The sequence below is a fragment of the Thermobia domestica genome, chromosome 14 (genome assembly GCF_964235325.1).
Source record: "Thermobia domestica chromosome 14, izTheDome1.hap1.1, whole genome shotgun sequence".
NCBI lineage: Eukaryota > Metazoa > Arthropoda > Insecta > Zygentoma > Lepismatidae > Thermobia > Thermobia domestica.
The window spans coordinates 63021905-63043137 of record NC_137467.1 but is presented as its reverse complement, the minus strand read 5'-3'; the positions used below and the strand labels follow the sequence as shown (position 1 = coordinate 63043137).

Here is a 21233-nt window from a genome sequence, read left to right as displayed (position 1 = left end):
CACTTTTGAATGTCACAGGAACATTGTCGTAGATCGCGACAATATTATATCGACATGTACGCCTTGGGTGGTATTCACCAAAGAGCGAGTTTTGCGTTGTAACTTGTCGTAAGTTCTTTTGTCTTTTTGTGTAATTCATTTTACTAAAATACAGAAACATTATGATCATTCTAAGAAATGTTTAACCTGATATTTTTCTAGCGAAATCATTAGTATGGCATAGTCACGACCAGGCCCGTAGACAGAATATCGTTTTGGGGGAGGGGGCATTGTGGTGAAAATACCGTAGCAATTATATATTTTACCCTCTTTTCCTGAATCCGTTTTACCTTTCTTTTTTTGGGGGTGGGTAATTTGTGGGAACATATTCCACTCCACAACAAAGAGCCCCCCCAAGACGTTTGGTTTAATCCGCCAGTGATCACACTTCCTGCTACAAGGAAGTTTCAAAACATTAATTTGTGTTAAAATTTTTGTTAATATCCACCATTCTGAAAGAAAGACAGACGGGATTATGCATGATAAATCTTCATCCAGAAATTGTACAAAACAAACTGAATTTTTCTGATGTGGTGGATGCGTTTGGGAAACAACCAAGACATGTACAAATTTTGTTCAAAAAGTAACACATATAAAATAAGTAATGATGGGTTATTTGTGTGCTATGCGAATCTTGTTCTTTTAAAGTAGGGAAAGTAATGTTTGTTAGAGTATTTTATATGAAGAAGGTTTAGTGATTTCTTTAATTAACCACATGCGTTTGAAAAGTGATATAACAAACAAACGTGCAAGATGTAAACAATTTCGGCATTAATACTTCATTTACTGTTATTCGTATAATGAAATATAAAGGATAAAAATTTGAACTTAAAATCAAATTTAATAAACAATCTAGTTGTGTGGGTGACATGCTGAAATTGTGATCGTAGTTGTTAGAAACATGAGTACGTTGGCAGACTAATAGTGATCTTTCATCATGATAATCCTGAACGTGGTATCACCTGCTATTGGTAATATATATACATATATAAAGCTTATATTGTTCTTATATGAATAAAATGTATTTTGTCTGGAAGTTCAGGTCATATTGACTTTTTAAATAATAAGACAGGAAAAGGATAACTATATTTTAAAAGATCACTCCGGGAAACCTCCGTGCTACAGAATTTTTGAAGCATTCTCTACAATCTTGGTGTGCAATGTATATACAGTAGATTAATTTTTTTAAATCTATGTAGTCATCAAATTTAATATCGTCTTTGTTGGTTTTTGTAGAGTTTTACAGTAATAATAGTACTTGAAATGGAAAAACGCTACTAAAAAAGACATGACTTGTTTCTCAAAAATTACGGAAAACATTAAATATTTTCTCAGTCTACCAGAGCACCAATACTTCCCGTTTTATTCTCATAATAATAATAATATCCTAGAATATATGCAACATATAATATGTATATACATTGGAGTTTTAATTAATCTGAATTCCAACAAGGCAAAGATTACATAAAAGCAGGCTAATTTTCTTGACCCCCCTGTCCGAAAATCTCTGCTTTATATACATTTCTTTGTCCACTCTCTTAGCTTGATTGTTCAAGATATTTTGCGAAGTGTGACAGGCTGTAGAAATGTTGTCAACCTGGTTAGGGAAATACTTGCTTTTGTAAAATATTCCCTTAGGAGACTGGCTTTCATTCATAACTGCAACGTGAAAATGATAAGTCGATTGATTTATGACCGTTCCATCCAACAATAATGATAGTACGACATGTTTCTCCTCAGTCGTGTTACCTTAATTACCATGGGCTTACTGACTTCTTATCAGAGCAATTTTTATGACTTCTTGTCACGTAAGACACTGGTGCCGAAGCACATGCTTCCTGGTTCAGATGCACTCGCTCGATTTCTTTTTTCATCTTGCATAGCTCATGAAGCTGTTTTGTCACATAGATAGCGTAAATTCAACATTACAAAAGAAAACTTTATGTGCCTTATGCAGAATCATTCTGATGTGTGATTATTGCCACACTAAAGAGTTCGACTAACATATTTCCTGTAGTAGTCAGGCCTTTAGTATGACACTAATCATATGTCAAAATGATTCTGCATATGCCGTATGTATTCAATACTCCGTCTTAGCACCAGTGTAAACAGCAAAAAATATTAACGGAATAGCCAAACTGAAGCAGTTCACATCTACTCAATTTGGTAGCTCCCTAAGACAACCATGTCTACATTTGTAGAAAGCACAAGTTGACAGTTTATAATTTCATATGTGCTTCTAGTATGAAATTCAGTTATTATGGAATTCTTATATGAAGCAAGATCTTCAAGTGTTGACCTTATTATGTAGACATGTATTTTTGTATACTCTTTATTAGTATGCATATATTGGTGTCTTCTCAGTAACATTTTTCTTAGAGTAACATTTCTCTTTATTCCAAAATATTGAAGTTGGTGCTACTACTGGGTACAGGGTGGCTGAAGAGTTTACAATCCAGCCCAGAGAGTAACGTGGAATGATGAGATTTTAGTTATTCTACATACTCCCTCTGAAGTTTGATACCATATATATTAATATTCTATCCCTTCACGGGAATTAACTGTAGTACTTTCGCGTGAAAGGAAAACTAAGAAGCGAGTATGGACAAAGTGTATAAGTGAAATATTTTTACATCTTATTGTTAACTACATCATGCAATAAAAAACTTTATTTTCAATGTTACAATTCGATTTAGTCCTCAACAGGGATGCCAATAAATAGTTTAGGCCTGAAAATTCTGACATTTATAACTAAATGCACATACAGATCAGTAGCTTTTATTTGTTTATTTATTTATTTCATTTTATTATACACATCTGAAGAACCACATTTCATCAGATTGCATATTGGCAGTAAGACTGTTTGTAATATTAAATGAATAATGCAGTTAAATACTATACCTCCAGCTGTTCATCATATGTAATTTAATCTTCTTGTGTATATTCAGAGAAGAATTAAACAATGAAGTAATTGCATATGATTATATATTTGATTTCATATGCGAATTAAATATGTGATATTTCAAATTCTGTTTGTATGCATATCGTATACCACAATAGTTACACAGAAAATGATCACGGTTTTGATTGTGTATTAACATGTGCTCCTTGAGAGATCCCTGCTTCAGAGTTTTTTTACAAATAGGACAAGTAGGTACGTTATTCAGATGTCTTTTCATATGAGTCATAAGGTTGCTTTTGGTCGAAATACATGCACCACAAATATCACACCAACAGTTATATAATGAATCATGAGTTTCTAAGTGTCTTGACAAATATTCTTTCCTTGCAAATACTTTGCTGCAAATCTCACATACGTAAGACTTCTGTGCTTTATGCATACGCAAATGTGATAAAAACCCCGTCCTCACAGGAAAGCATTTGCCACATTTATCACAAATATACTTATGTTTTTCATGACTTTCTTTATGCCTGAGTAAAGCAGCATAATCTGCAAATGACTGTGGGCAATTGGAACATTTATGTGGTTTCATTTTACTATGAGTAGTTGTATGTCTATTGAACGCACTGCTATCTGAAAATTTTTTGTCACATTCACTACAAGTAAAAGGCTTTACTCCATAGTGAGTACGAAGATGAACTTTTAGATTTCCTTTCTCTGCAAAACACTTTCCACATTCCTTACAAACAAAGTCTTTTACACCGGTGTGAATATTCACGTGTCTTTTAAGGGCGCTCTTCTGATTGAAACTTTGTCCACAAATTTTACAAGAAAACGGTTTATAACCAGTATGCACTCTAAAATGAATTCTTACCTTTCGTCTATTTCGGAATCCTTTACCACATGCTAAACATGTGAAGGGATTATATTTGCAATGATATAAAATATGGTTCTTTAGATCATCTTCATTAATATAGAAGTTACCACACACTGCGCACAAATGAATGCAATGCAATTTCATATGTTTATGAACTACAGTCATGTTTCTGAAACTTCTACCACATAAAATGCATCTAATTACATTACCTAGAATATCTAACACAGCTTTAATATCAGTAAATTTCTGATTATTTTTGCCATAATCAATCTTGTTACTACTACTACGGTGCTTGCGTCTCCGGACTGAAGACAATTTTACGCATTTTATCCTAACCAACTGTTCATCCATATGTAACTTCTTATTATTATTCTCTGACGACTTCTGTTCACAACTCCTGGAAAAACGAGAAAAAGCATTACAGCAGTACAGAACTCTCAAATTAGGGTGATCATACTCAAACAAAAATGAAGCAGCAAGCAAGCAACAAGCAGTAGCAATTGGTAATACTATCAATAAGCATATGAGGGATGTTCAGGAATCATTGTCCCTGATATAGAAGACATTATCCAAATTAGATGAAATTGTATATGCAGCATAATATATCCTTTGAAATTTTGGGACAAAATTTCAGGCATGTCGGGTGTATAATCTGCTTTGTTCTTCTGGTCAAGGTAAGCAACGATAGAGAAAATAGATAAATCTAACAAAGAGCTGTCATTAGGTACCTCCAGGGAAGGGATTAACACTCAAGCAGATTCATGAAGACATGGTGAATATATAGCTGATGGCGCCTGTACGTACAAAATCATCAATAACTGGTAAGGTGACCACCGTTGTGGCAGGGAGAGTTGTTAACATCAACCAGATGCAAGGTTACCGGTAAAGTGTGTACACTAGAAAATAAACATGATTCACGACCTCTTAATGGCTGACAGACGACTTATTGTGCGGAGGTTACTTGATGTGTCTAGCTTGTCACTCGGTTCAATAGACATTGTTACACCAACACCTGAAAAAATTAAAAGAAATCGTTCGATTTTACGCCCCACCACGAAGTGTACTTAGCGCGAGCTGACCAACACTTAGAGGTGGCTATCAGCCAGATGGAAACCATAAATGTTAACCATTGATCAAAAGCGTGAACAAGTCCGTTATTAAGGGAGAGATTTAGCCTTCTTTAAGAACCAAACGAGTAAGTTTCTTGCTAGAAATGTGACTGCAGATGAAACCTATGTACATAGTTAAGATCCAGAATGCAAGAATGAAGTATGCAATCCATGTAAGGTGGGTTCCTGTCACTACGGCATGGCGCGTCCTCAGGTTGCAGATCGAGGAGAAGGCCTCTAGACACAGAGGTTAGCTGCGAATATACTGAATAAGCAGTCGCGGACAGATTACAAGGAGTGGTCCTGCAGTTTCGGGGTTTGGGTAAGGCTAACAACTTCATCATGCAATTAAAAAAAAAACTTACACAGAAATATTCACCGAAGCCTCAGACAAGGACTGATAACTTGGCACGACCTCAGGAAAAAATGGACATGAGACTTGGAACATGGAATATCAGGTTTTATAGGGTAAGTGCGTTAAAATCCGTAACGAGTGAATTCAGCAAATATAAGTTGGACCTAGGAGTTCAGGAAGTTAGGTGGGAAGGAAATGGAACTGTGGATTCCGGAAATTTTACGTTCTTTTACGGGGAAGGACATAAGAAAAATACCAAATGGGAACAGGGTTTTTTGTTCTGAAACGAATATCAGCAATTAAGCAGGTTGAATTTGTTACCGACAGACTTTCTTTTGTTACTGTTAAGGAACGGTGGTGTGATATTATTGTTTTAAATGTACAATCCTCAACAGAAGATAAAGATGACGATATAAAAGACAGTCTTTACGGGAGAAATGGAACGGATATTTGACCAACTCCCGCGATACCATATGAAAATTATATTGTGGGATTTCAATGAGAAGGTAGGACAAGAGGATACAATAAAAACCGATTATAGAGAACGAAAGTCTGCACAAGGGAAGGAACGGCAAGGGTGTTAGACTCGTGAACTTTGCAATATCCAAAAACCTTATCGTGAGGAGTACAAAATTCCCACATCGCGATATTCATAAATACAGTTGGACTACACCAGACAAAAAAGCAAACAAATTGATAACGTTTTAGTAGACAGAAGAAGACAATCTAGTATAATTGATGTTCAGTCCTTTAGAGGAGCTCATTGTTACACTGATCACTACCTGGTAGCAGCGATAATAAGAGAGAGACCATCGTTGAATAAAGGAAACAGTCAATGTATTCAAACGGAGATATTTAATTTAAAGAAACTAGAATAAAGCCAGGTAAGAGAGGAATACCATATTAAAGTTTTGAATAGATTCTCGGCTTTAGAAGACTTGAAGTGCACTAGTGTTGAGAATACTTGGATTGAAATTAGAGATAACATTAAAATTTTAGCAAAATAAAAACTGGGACACGCGGAAATACGTAGGAACAAACAATGGTTCGACCAGGAATGCACTCCGCTAGCAGAGAAAACAGGCAAAATTGCATTGGTTAGAAAATCCGAATGAAATAACTACACAAAATTTCGTAAACATCAGGCTGGAAACTTCCAGAACTTTTACAACAACAAAAAAAAAAAAAAAAAAAAAAAAAAAAACGCGATTTTATTTAAAGCTAAAATTAAGAAACTTGAAGATAATAGTTAAAAGAAAAACATTCGGGAAATGTATAAGGGGATCAACGAATTTAACAAAGGCTATCAACCTCTTGCTTATATATTAAAAATGTTGAAGGATCAGTTGTCACTAACACAGCATTTTAAATAGATGGAAAGATTTCTTTGACGATTTGCTTAACACGCAGCTAAAAGCTAATGTGTGCGGAGAAAGGGAGATACACATTGCAGAACCGTATATTCCAGAGCGTAACTGAACAGAAGTTGAAATAACTATAAAGAAATTAAAGAAACAAATCTCTGGGTGTAGACGAAATTCCGGCTGAGTTAATTTTAGCTGGAGTCGAAAAATCGTGGAACAAGATTTACACACTCATTCCCTATCTGGAACAATAAAGAATTGCCACAAGAGTGGAAAGAATCAATTATTGCTCCAATTCACAAGAAAGGCGACAAAACTAACTGTAATAATTATCGAGGCATTTCGCTTCCGTCAACATCCTACAAAATCATTTCAATCATTCTATTAGCAAGACTAACCCCATACGCAGATTAAATTATTGGAGATAATCAGTGCGGATTTAGTCGAAATCGATCAACTATCGAACAAATATTTACCATTCGCCAAATACTCGAAAACAACTGGGAATAAAATATCTCCGTACATCAACTATTTATTGATTTTAGAAAGGCATACGACTCGGTTAGGAGGGAAACATTATACAACATTCTTACAGAATTTGGGATACGGAAAAACCTAATTAGATTAATTAAGATATGTTTAAATGAATACCAAAGTAAAGTCCGGGTGGGAAACATTTTATCCAAGAGCTTTCGCGTCAAGAATGGCCTGAAACAAGGAGATGCCTTGTCGCCATTATTATTCAACATTGTTCTGGAATACGTTATAATGAAAATTAAAAATGGCAACCAGGAGTGGAGTTGGTGTCCACCAAGTTATGGCGTATGCTGATGTAAATTTAATAGGGGATGCTAAAACAATAAAAAGAAATGCAGAGGTCATATTAAACGCTTGTAGGGACATGGGCTTACAATAAATGCAGAGAAAACTAAATACATAAAAGTTCGTCTGGACCTAATACGGCTAATTATGGATGTGTTAAAATATTAAATAATACTTCTGATAAAGTAGATACTTTCAAATATCTAGGATCAATATTAACAGACGAAAACCACATTCACGAAGAAATCAAATATCGATTAAAAGCAGGGAATTCATGTTATTATTCAGTTCAAAATCTCTTGTCTTTGCAAATTTTGTCGAGGAATATGAAGCTTAAAGTATATAAAACGATAACCATGCCTATTGTTCTGTATGGTTGCGGAACATGATCGCATACTCTGAGGAAAGAACATAGACAAACTATTCTAGAACAAGATCCTGAGACGAATATTCGGGCCCAAGAGGAACGGGAATAGCGAATGGCGGAAACTTCATAACGAGGAACTGCATAATTTATACGGTTTGCCGAACTGTTACGGTCATCAAGTCTAGGAGGCTTAGGGCAGGGCATGTAGCTAGGATGCAAGTAAGAACACTTTCAAAGTTTTAACTGGAAGACAAATTGGAAAACGGCCATTAGGAAGACGTAGGTACACAGGGGAAGACAATATCAAGATTGCTCTCGCAGAAAAAGAAATACAAAGTAAAAACTCGATCCAGTTGGCTAAGGATAGAAGTCAAAGGAGAGCGTTTTGAAAGCGGCATTAAAGCCTCCGAGTTCCATAGGCCATAGAGTTAGTTAGTTTTAGTATACAGTCACACCACTATTATTTTCCATTCCCCAAGAAATCCAAAGAATTGCCACTAGCTGGCAAGCTTATGGTCACGATTTTTTGGGAGAGTCAGTATGTATTGTTTATTGATCATTTCCAGGAAGAAAAGACAATTACAGGTGACTATTACCCACAATTGATTCTAAAAGTTAGGGAGGCAACCATGGAGAAACCCAGAGGGATGCTACAAAGGGAAGTTCAGCTGCTACAGAACAATACTCCTGCTCACAGAAAGCACCTTACCGCTGCCACTATTGGTGATGCCGGGTTTGAAATACTTAACACTCTCCCTACTTTCGAGATCTTGCCACAAGTGATTTTCACTTGTACCCCAACCTGAAGCAGCACTTGCGAGAGACAAAGTTAGTCAACGATGAGCATGTTATGTAGGGTGTACGGGAATGGCTTTTAGCACTGCCATCAAGCTTTTTTTTTTTTTTTTTTTTGAACCATGTATTCGTGCTCTCGGAAATAGGTGTGAGAAATTCATTACAGTGAGGGAGGACTATGTTGAAAAATGATAGATCTATGTCAGGGAGAATACTTCTTATACACCCTTTGCACTAACTTAAATAAATTTCATTAGTTATGTTTAATGTTACCAGTGATAGGTTTATATTTGAATTTTGCATAATTTACGAATACAAATATTGATGTTACGATCTTAATACTGATAGTATTACAAAATCACTCGACCGACGCAGGGACTCGTAAAGGGGGATCAAACTTTTAGGAATAAGCTAGAAACAACATGCCATTATTTTTTCCTACGTTTTAATCCTGAATAATTAAATAACGAAAATACATCCGAATAATAATCTAAAGCCGATCCACTGATCTCTGCTTTTAATAACGACGATATTGTTTATAAATAAAGATTTACCACCTATATAAAAAGTTATCTGCTATTATGTTTTATTACCGTTGTGCGACAAAGACAAACCCAGAATTTTCTATGGATCTCTCGTTAATTATTTGAAGGGAATTTATAAAGAGTATTCATGGTTCCTTTGAAATTCACAGGTAAAATATTAGTAAATCTTGAATTCGACAAATATTCGTTTCCACGTATTACAAACCTATTTCTCTAGGACATGATTGACAATAACTAAACATTGAAGAATTATTTTGCAATCAAAGATATTTACTAATAAAATAGTTCATAATTAAAAAAAAAAACATAAGATAAACTGGAGGAAATTAATTTCTCTTGAGAAGATATTAGAAAACACATAATTGGAGAAAAAAAATGTGAGGACATTATAAAACACGTAATTGCCGATACGTTTATTTATACTATCAAATTAAATGTAATTTCTGGTGTCTAGCAAACCCTAACGTAAGATGGACTTTAATTAGTATGCTAACGAGGCTATGCTGTAGATAACTAAGAAAATATTACGACTGGTGTAATATTCTCAACAGACAGCGCAGATTCTATTCCTTTAATGAATACATAAAAAAGATGCATCGATATAAAGGCAATTTTAAACCAAATAGATACCACTGACAGAAAAAAAATACCAAAATTATTTCACGTTCGTGAATAATGCTCTTCTATCAACTTTTCGATCAAGTGATAACAATAATTGCGAATTGCCTATTTAAAGAGTTCAAATAATGTTCTTAAATTGCCCAACAGTTGTAATGGATTCTTATTGCCTCAATTTCGGGATCATACGCTACACAATTAAATCACTAGTTATTCTACATAACGAATAAAAGAAATTAACTTAGTTTTCTTGTCGACTTTACATATAGTCAGCGTGAAATTTACAAATAGTTTCATTTCTACCTCACAATATTCTTTCTTTTCAATTTGGATTGTGTATGTCCAGGTATCTCGCCCAAGATTAGAACATTTCACAAAAACTCCCATTGTTTTCACTCCTGAACCTTGATATATCTGTTTCTCGACATCTCCTTTAAAGATAACTTTCTTGTCGCTCACGTCCCTCGATTAACCACGAATAGTAATCTTTAAAATCATTGCCGTTGACACATAAAACGTTCAACATTTTTTCTCTATTTAAACCACCTTTCCGATTTCTTTGAGATGTATGTTCACTGTTACGATCCTTCTATGACAGGATAATTCTGATATGGTAATTCTCATTCTTTGATGGCAGGCTTGAGACTGTATATCTGACACATTTGGAAATGGAAATGTCGAATGTATCGCCTCTTCTGCATTCATATTTTATAAAGAAATTTCCTCTGGACTGAATTATTATACCAGGTAGTAATTGAAATAATTCAATATCTAAAGGCACTGTATCTTTCCTTTAACCTTGTAATCGGGTTGCAATATATTTTTTGGCATTGATGGTCTTCGTCGAAGTTTCGTGAGTTACTTTATACGTATCACAAGGGCAGTAGTTATATAATAAACCTGTCCTGTTAATTGACCCAAATTTTGATTATGTGAACCCCAAACAATATAGAATCTCCTGAGTAATTGCGCTTACTTCATTTTCCATACAGTACATGCACTCTAATTCCAAATTTTTACTTTATCAGGGACTTTACTTCCTGCCAAGCTATTAATTTTTCGAAACCAGTATTGTGAATGGGCTAATTTTCTCTTTTTATCCTTCTAGCACAGCATGAAGTACTTACGACAAAAGAAGTGCTTTGTTGTATTTCTCTATGATTTGAGTTCGTTCTAACTTGCTGAAACATCGCCTGCAAAAAAAAAAAAAAAAGGTGTTTGTTTCCATAGGGTCGTATGATTCATTAGTCATTTTCTTATCTGTTTGGAGATGACATTCACCTACAAAAGAAATTTTCTTCCGCTAATGTTAAAAAATTGGAAGTTTCCTTCTAAGGCTGTACGTTTCTTATTTCATGGTTTACAAATATTACACGGAGGTTTGTATGGTTGCACATGAAGAGTAAGTTTGGATTAACCGATCGATCTCAAGTTCCATTATAAATCATTCAGTAATGTGATCAGATCACTTATTCTCTGTATTCCCGGACGGTATTCGAGCAACACTTTCAATAATTTTTTTCTGTTGAAGTAGATGTGGTCCGGTGGTGAATTCCCCATAAAATGATTTTTATTTCACATGTAACACATATTGGCAGCTGGAAGTTCTTCAATCGTACTTCAGATGTTACTCACTGGTTTCAAGAACTTTCAAAATCCAGTCAATAACCTGCATCACTAAATGTTTCTTCTTTCAGGATTATCTTGCTACACAGAATTGGATCAACTGACAGTTTCAACAAAATTCGAAGAAATCTCCCAATCATCACTCTCCTTATGCATAGGTACAAAACGCTATTCTCTCGTTTGAAACAATTGTAATTGTGGCGATGTTAGCCTTTTCTTTCAATGCGTTATTTCTGAGCATTACCGGGATCCGTCCATAGGCCCGACACGTATGGGGGATAAAATTCATAGGAGAGTACAGTATTCAGGGAAGAGGAATGAAGAAAGAGGCCTAGGACCCAGTAACGTAGCGTGAATTTTGGAAATGGGTAGGCTGAAATTAGGACTGTAGCTAGGAGAGGCCCAGTCCCCTTGCGATCACTGTGACTCGCATGAAACCTTGTATGTGCTTATTAGTGTAAAGTGAACTGAAGGTTACCTATTTCTCTGCTCTTCGAATTAACCATACTTTGTACAGTAGAACTTAAACTGGAAATGTCCTACTTGCTTTTCATCTTTGACCACAAGCAAGAGAGATGAAGTGCATTCTTTATTGTTCCACCTTTTTCCTCTGTTGTGACGCGGGTGAAATACGTTTCGTTCTCAATGAGATCGTCCACTAAATTTCGCGATGCCTTAGTACATCTGCATATGTCACCTCACTAATGAATCTATATACACGCATATCACACAAAACTGACAAATATACAAGTAAAACGGATATAGACCTACTGTATATTTAAGTATAAATTCACCAAATCACACACGCAAACTTTATAACTTCACCCACATCAACAAACATCAGCATACTAATAAAAAAACAATAGTGCTGAAGCGCACAATCAATTTTGCTCATATATGTTTTCACGGAAATAGCTATTCTTTATATGGCACTATTTAAAGAATTAGAAAACTGCCTCACCTTGGAACTCATTCCATCGATCCTCGCCAAACTTGCTGATCGCAAAAAAAAGGACAATCAATTATAAGTACTATACAAATTACCGCAAGTTAAATTAGAATTTTGCATTGCGATAACACAAACCAGTACGGGATCAGGCACTATTCATGATATCATATTTTTATTCTCTTTTTTGTTGTTCGGTTTTTACTGATTGCAAGTTGCTAAATTTTTTATAGTATTTGTTTTCTGTTTCGTGAGAAGAAAGCGTCTGTCGCTTTGTGTTCCCGAACACTCGAAGGGCTAGCCTTTAGTCATCTTCGTGACCCTTCGTGCACTTTCGTTACATCGCGTTGAAGTTGTGTATTGCATAAAGTTTTCGTCTGCTGAGGGTGGCGGGTAAGTGACTGTCACCGCCCCATTCTCATAATTCCATGAGAGAAGCGGAAGGCCAGCAGCCCTTAGCCTGCAATGCGTTCTTGGAGAAGCTTCACTTAAACTCGCTTGATGTTAAAAAACGCGCATTATAACAAGTCTATATTAACCAAATTCATTGTACCACTGTCCAAAAGCATTATTTTAGACTGATGTATAAATAATTGGGTAGGATTAGCCTTACAGCCTTAATGGACACTACGTCCCTGCTTGGACCTGTATGTTAGGTAACTTTCTGGCAGCTGTTGCTGTGAATGAGAAAACAACGAAAAATCTTACTGAGGATACCTGGCTTAAAAAAGCCGTTACCCCAATTTCCACCAATTGTCCCCATCAGAAATAAAACCCAGGGTCGCTAGCACTAAAGCCGAGAGTGACAGCGACTACACCAGGAAGCATATTAACTTCTTCTGTAAATAATAATTTAGCAGGTAAAAAAAAAACAATGCATACCTCATTAACAACTTGTAGAACAAGTATTCATGTAATTTTTTTCAAAGCGAAAATCATACCCAAATTTTATTTTCAAGTTGATTACAGTTTTTTTCTGTATCCGTTAGTAATGGTTGAACCACATGCTACAATAACCAGCCAATCTTTTTTCCCTGTCGCATATTTGTCCCCCAGCATCGGAATCACTACACTCAGTAATCCCTACTGCATCTGCTCTGGCATCAAGGATAGTTCAACTGTACTTTATGTGATAGTTTCTCAATTGTTTAATTTCATTATTCATTATTATTTAAATTCATTATCGTAAATACAATTTCATGCTTTTTGGTAACTACACGAACGAAGTCATTCTAGCAACAATTTAAATTGTGAAAACGACTAAATCGATTTTCAATCGGGTAAAATCCTCTTGCGTATCAATAAACTTTTGATGGTTCCTTAAAGGAGAGGTCCGAGTTTTGAAAACATTGTGACAAAAATATTTGATTTAGGATTTTCTGTATCCCATTGGTGAATATATGAAGGGTTAAAGTTAAACACAAATGAAACTTTTGTGGATAAAATTAATCAAACAGGTATTCACAATTGGTAACGGTATGGACATATACTCAACAATTATTAGATGCTAAAGCACTTTTAAGTCAATTACGGTGAATAATTTCATTCCTTTAGTCAACAGTATCGTCTGAGGTAAGGATACACGATCTATTCGGTTACCTTGCTTAAACTACTTTATAATAAACACTTACATAAGGTTTATTTTTCAATGTGTTTATGGACGTGAAAAATGCAATTGCTTATTTTAAGCACTATTGAATTTAATTTCCTTGTTTAATTAGTTGTTGACTAGCGACTGAATATTAAACCCATACATAGTAAGCTTCTCTAGTGGACACATTTCGCCTTCTCCTGTCATTTTTACCTATGATTAGCGCCATTATAGGATGACTAACACACGGTTTTCGGATGTGTATTGTGAATCTGCGATTAACACGTAAGTAGATTGGTATACAATTATCGGCACTACTGAATATCCATAAGGGTAGATATTTTTGATATTACAAGAGTTCCTAATGACATATTCTGACATATTCCGTAGAGATTCTTGATTTTTTGACAGATCTTAACGATATATATTTTAATATGGTGTAATTACATTCACGGGCAGTCCGTTTATGACAGTTTGGATAAATCATATAATTTCTCATGCATATTAATGATCCACGTTGTATATGTAACTGACACAGAAGAATATAACAATATATGCAGCTATGAATTACGAAGCGTACGGACGTTTTATATGGAAAGAGAATGTCACGTAAAGCTAATTTGAGAAAGAGAACTTGCCTTCAGAAAAAAATGCAGATCACACACGTACAAGAAATTAATATATTTTTGTTTCATTTATATGCATGACATCTCACATCGCTTTCTCAGCATGGTTGCCGTCCTTGGAAGGGGGAAAGAAGATTCTGAAATTTTGGAGGGTGCTCTGGAGTTTATTACATTTATATAAATAACAACTCATTTGCTGGTAGGTACTAACTTTGTAGTATTTCCATTTTTGTTTTTATACTTGTTCATTTTTCTTTTTATATAGGAAGCAACATTGTAAACGAAATACTTGTAAATCACTTTCAATTATCGGTAGTATAAGGGAAAGGAAGTGTTTACCGGGAATTGATTGCAGATTTTCCGACATTGGAAACCATATTATTCGGTGTTCTAAATTAGAATTATAAATTCACTAAGATATAGTGTAATGTAATACGAGGTAGTCTAGATTGTTATCGCAGCGGGACGTGAACGAGGATTTTCCCACTTGGAAAACCGTACGCTAAATTTTTTGCTTGCAGTGCGAACTTGTTACTTATGTGTAACTATAAATGGTATAAAAGTCACTGTGTAAGAACAATGTTATATTGAACAGGAAGTCAGCAGACTCACCAGGAATCGAACGAGAGATTCTTGCCTGGAAAATTTGTGGACTAAACATTTTGCTCAGCAGACTTTGAAACTTATATGTAGTTATTAATTCTGTAAGACGTACAAAAGGTATTTGTAAAGTATATGTTAAGAAGGAAGTTATATTGAATAGGAAACCATGACACTACCGGCAATCGAAGGAGGGACATTTTACGTGGAAAACTGCAAGCTAATTTTTAATGCTTGCACTGTGGACTTTTCAGTTATATGTACTTATAAATGGTATACAATTTACTTGTAAGAGCAAACTTAAATTGAACAGGGTCAGCAGAACCACTGGGAATTAAGCCAGGGCTCTGCCATGTGGAGAACCGTACGGCAAAACTTTTGCTTGCACTGCGGAGTTTACACTTATAAATCGGATAATCTTTACTGCGCAAGAGCAAACTTATAATTGACAGTAAGTTAGGAGACTCACCGGGACTCCAACCAGGATTCTCCCACGTGGAGAAACGTACGCTAAACCATTTCGTTGCACTGTGGAGTTTTCACTTATAAATGTTGAAAAATAAAGGCTAACATGTCATTTCTTTTCCAGTGTGTTTGTCACTTTAGATTTCAATAACAGAAAATATCTTGAATAACGATACATGAACAAACGTTATACACAAAATATTACGAGGCGACGACTCGAGACATTTTACGAGTGGCAACGTTTGTTCACGTATCGGTAATTTTGATACCAACAGATGGCAGCAAAGTTAGCTATGTGATCTGTTTCGTGGAAACGGTGTCGTCTGCTCCCATGGAATTGTTGTCCATCACGAATGCACACATTCTGATTGAACCATGTAATAGCATTTTACAAACACTAGCTGGTTCACTTTTCCAGTTTTAGCTACCAGCATAAGCATACGAAGTCATCATCTGAGAAAATAATCCGTATATTACTTGGTGGTCACCATGGATAGTCTCAGCTTGAGAACAGAGAGTGCTTTCCTTAATTCTTTTGAACGGTGGAAGTTTTTGAGTTTAGTTGATAGCCTAATACGAAATAAAATCTTCTCAACATTAGTTGAAAATATAACTTACTAACTTACTTATAAATCGAAAGTTCGAAGTACAATTAAAATGGATCTTGATGTGAGCAATAGTAATTAAATTCATTGTGCAAATATTCGTTTTCGTAATGCTATCTCGGACTCAGTCTACTTCTCACTGCGTGAAAGGAAGTCGACTTTCCAATAGACATACTTTCTCGTTACAACCAATAGTAATGGTTCCAACTAAACAAAAGCCCTCCACAATTAATCCAAACCAATGATACAGTAACTAAAATTAAAAAAAAATAGTAGGTTCAGTATTTCGATACAATAAAATTCTAATCCTTGAAAGACCAAGACAACAGTTCGTCCTAAATTACTAAATTTAATTCAATAAGTGCAAACTGCACAATATAATTTCCTTATAGTTACGGAAGATCTAATTTCGTAAGTACCACACTATTGATCTGTTTTAATTGTATGTCACGTATTCACTCACAAATGTATTTATTCTGTATATGCGGATAATTAAAACATTAAAATACTATTTCCTTAAGCACTTGTAACAATTATAATAAAGTTTAAATTTATCGAAATTCAAAATAGTTTATTATTATAATCTAAAGTAACAAACACCTATTTCAACTGGAAAAAAGGACATGTTTGCTATTACCTATAATAAAAGGTATTAAATTATTTCCCTTCTAGCGGCCGGAACACATTAAAAGAATATTTTCTTGTGTTTCTAACTTAGAAACATCTTCATTACACTTGAAGTAAAATATAAGATCGTATCAGGCTGTCTGCGAGTATCATACTCAACCCTCAAAATATTTTTAAATTATCCGTTGCATAATATTCTAGATGCGTAACTCAAATATTCATACTCATTATATACACAAAATATCTCGGTCTCTCCAACAAGCTAATTCCCATAGTTCAGTCATGCTAACAGTTATCGCCCATGATGCTGGTTACCTTGTACTTAATATTAAGAGTAGTCTAGAGTAAAGCAATTTAACCGAACTATAAGTTCAAAGTTGTATCTCTTATTAAAGCAATTGTTTCCATATGCATATAATACTAATCCTAATAAAAAAAGCACACCATTAATTTAACTATCTCCGCTGACGGATAATTGTCTGCGTCTTCTATTGCCTTAAAATGTCGCTAACTACACTGTTTAAATAATGTCAAAATTGTCCCTAACGTACATCCCCTGTTATTACATATATCTCTTTTAGTAGTATGTATGAAGTTAAATAAAAATCTAGTTTCGTATGGAGAGTTTCGAAGAGGATAATTTTCCATTAACTGCTACAGTAAGTTTTTTCCTCCTTAATAAACATAAATAGCATGATTCATAAAAATGAATCACTTCTGAAACGAAATGCTTTCTCTTATTCAGTATATTTCTAGTTTAAAACATCGTGTCTGCAGTTTTTGTTTCCCCCTACAATCTCGTTCCACCTGGTTATTAGTGCGTAATTTATTCATCCCTCTCCTTTATTGAAAAATATAATACAAGGGATGGCTGTGGTAAATACACGGTACAGCATTCACCTCTGGTGCATGAAGTCCTTGGTTCGATCCCAGCTCGAGCCAAGTGAGCTTTATAGTGAACGAACACTCTACGTGGGTTTCCACGGAGTTCATGTTTCCTCCTACTTTCTTCATTTCAGTCATTTATAAATGCGTAACTTATTTAACCGACTCCTTTAGCTTAGCCGGTATATTCATTAGACGTAAAACTTATAGTAACTTTTATATCGATATTTCAATATTTAATATCAATATGCGGACATTATCCGATATTTCATACAGCTAAGATTCAAAGGTTTCAGTAAATCCATATTTTAAAACCAATCTATAACTCCTTTACACTAAAATCCTGCGCCATATTTCAACGAAAATAGGTTTTATTCTCAGGGGTTTCTCTTAATTACAAGAGTTTCTATTTGCTTCACGACCTAGAAAAAAAAAAAACAAAAAATGCAAATAGTTACTTACCGTATTAATACTTTTCAAATTACAAAAATCAAAAATAATACTTAAAGTAACACTAACGTTTCCAACCGTATATGTAACGCAATAGCTTTGCATGTGAAAGACAAATTCCATTCCCGGGGCCAATTTTGCTAACTCTCTGTTCAATATAAGTTTCTTTCTACACAGTAAAGTTTATCCCATTTATACTTACATATAACTAAAAAGTCCAAACTGCAAGCAGAAAAAGAAATTAGCCTGAGAAACCATTGGTTCGATTCGGTAAGTCTGTTAAGTTGCTTCAAAATGTAAGCTTGTTCTTACTTAATAAAGCTTATACCATTACATACAAGTAAAAACGTTCGCACCGCAAGTAATAAAGGTTTCCGTACGGTTTTCCATGTGGGAGAACCCTGCTTCGATTCCCGGTTAACCTGCTAACTTCCTGTTAAATAAAGGTTTGTTCTTACACAGTAAAGTTTATACCCTTTATAATTACATATAACTGAAAAGTCCAGTATGAGCATTTAAAATTAGTGTACAGTTTTTCATGGGAAACATCCTCCTTCGATTTCCAGTACTGTCATGCTTTCTTCTTCAATATAACTTCTTTCTTAACATATACTTTATTAATAACTTTTGTCTTACACGATTTCTAGAAACATGTAAATTTAATCTGCTGAGTAAAACGTTTAGCGCACAAATTTTCCACGCAAGTGTCTCCCGTTCGATTCCTGGTGAGTCTGCTGACTTCCTGTTCAATATAACATTGTTCTTACAGTGACGTTTATACCATTTATAATTACACATAAGTAACAAGTTCGCACTGCAAGCAAAAAATTTAGCGTACGGTTTTACAAGTGGGAAAATGCTCGTTTGAGTCAAGCTTCGATAGCAATCTAAACACCCTCTGGCCTGCGTATTACATTACACTATACCTTAGTTAATCTATAATTCTATCGAATAATATGGTTTTCAATCTCCGAAAATCTGCAATCATTTCCCGGTGAAACAAATACTTCCTTTCCCTTATACTGCTGACAATTAGGATTGTTTTGCAAGTATTTCGTTTACAATGTTCTTTTCCATATAAAAAGAAAAATGAACAAATATAAAAACAAAAATGGAAATACTACATACTAGCTGCCAGCAAATGAGTTGGTATTTATATAACTGTAATAACCTGTAGAGCAACCTCGAAAACATCAGAATCTTCTTTCCACCTTCTGAGGACCGTAGCCATGCTGAGAAAGCGATGTGAGATGTCATGCATATAAATGAAAAAAAAACATATTAATTTTTGTACGTGTGTGATCTGCATATCTTATTTCTAAAGGCAAGTTATGTTCTGTTTCTCAAATTAGCATTTCACAAGAGAGAAGATGCGGAAAACATTCATTATACGTGACATTCACATTCCACATAAAACGTCCGTACGCTTCGCAATTCATAGCTCTATGTATTATATTTCTTCTGTGTCATTTACATATACATCGTGGATCATTAATATGCGCGAGAAATTGTACGAATTATCCAAAGTGTCATATAATAAAAGGATCACAAGTAAATGGAACTACACCATATTAAAAATATATCATTCAGAACTCAAAAAATCAAGAACCTCCACGGAATATGTCGTTAAGAGCTCTTACAATATCAAAGATATGGACACCTACGGATATTCATGAGTGTCGATAATTGTATACCAATCTACTCACGTAGTAGGTGATTAAGTTAGTCACACGTGATTAACTAAATTAAAGCAGAGGGTATCCTCGTCTAGCCACAATAAACTTACATTCTGAGAATACAAAGGCAGTTATTTACTTTTCCTTCCCCCCTTCCATCTCATCACGAGAGCTATGACACAGCTATTATGCCGCTCTAGAATAGGAAAACTGTTTATTAAAGTGAATAGTGAAAGTTGAATAGAAAAGTTCCAATATTCTGATATAACTGATCGATAAATTATCTTCTAATACGGTAATTCATTTGTTGCCGCTGAAAATTAATTCATCTCTACTTATTCTCCTGTAAATAAATCCCTCAGAAACGAATACGTCAATTATGATTCGATTTCGTAACTATTTTAAGTTATTGTGGTATCAAATTATGAAGATCATACTTCGAATTTCGTACTTTATGTGTTTTCATTTTTACAGAAAACGTATGCAGACGTCTACATTTCCGTAGTTGCCACATCAATTTTTCTCAGTGGAGAGGTTTGTTAGTCATACCAAAATTAACTAATTAGCTAAATTCCAAGCACACTCTGAATACTGAAATACAACCTTCTTAGTACAGAGCTAAAATGTCACCAATTAATCACGTGAATAACGCTAGATTAACGAATTTTCTCTGAATACTGTCCCTAATGTCAGGTCTCATACGTTCTTTACACACAAAATTTGAAATGTATGAACAAATTAGTGCTTAAGAAAGTAAATAAGCAAATTCATACTTACAAAGTTCAGTCGTTTCCTGTCCATAATCCAACGTTATATATTATTATTGACTATTACTAATGTCAGTTCACGTGGGGGATTGATTTGCTTGAAATGCCGTTATTGTTTATCCTCGAATACTTAATGATTGTCATCTGCCACTCGAAACTAATCAATTTTGTATGGAAATGCCATAGAAAGCCCTATGATATACAATAAAAGGAATAGTTGTCGCTCCTGTAGCCGCATCAATTTTAGAATATAATGGTACTTTACTCTGTATTATTTCGACCAAACAAGTATGACTACAGTTTACTCTAGAGTTTCTTGTAGCCACAGTATCTGTCGTTAATGACTGATCATTTGTAAGCAGTCGCTAGTGTATGAAACTGTCACGCAAAAGTATAATTATATGCCATGTCATACTCTAATTTGGATACTAATGAGCATTTATATTTAAGATGCGACACGGGGAGTAGCCTCAGGAAAAACGAACACTGCCCCTCTATCGAAATAATATTATTTACAATACTAACTTATAATAATAACAGAAGAACAGAGTGGTAACAATAATAGCACGTAATATT

At 34.7% G+C, this 21233-nt stretch overlaps 1 protein-coding gene across 1 annotated transcript in view; it reads right to left on the bottom strand.

The window, feature by feature from the left end:
* Positions 1 to 1179: 1179 nt before the first annotated feature.
* The window catches only part of LOC145669701 (uncharacterized), an 84365-nt gene continuing 64311 nt past the window's right edge, over positions 1180 to 21233 (bottom strand). Inside the window, exon 3 of the mRNA XM_081737994.1 lies at positions 1180 to 4215. Coding sequence (XP_081594120.1) covers positions 3021 to 4215 — 1195 coding nt within the window. The 3' untranslated portion in view covers positions 1180 to 3020. The remainder of the gene's footprint in view (positions 4216 to 21233) is intronic.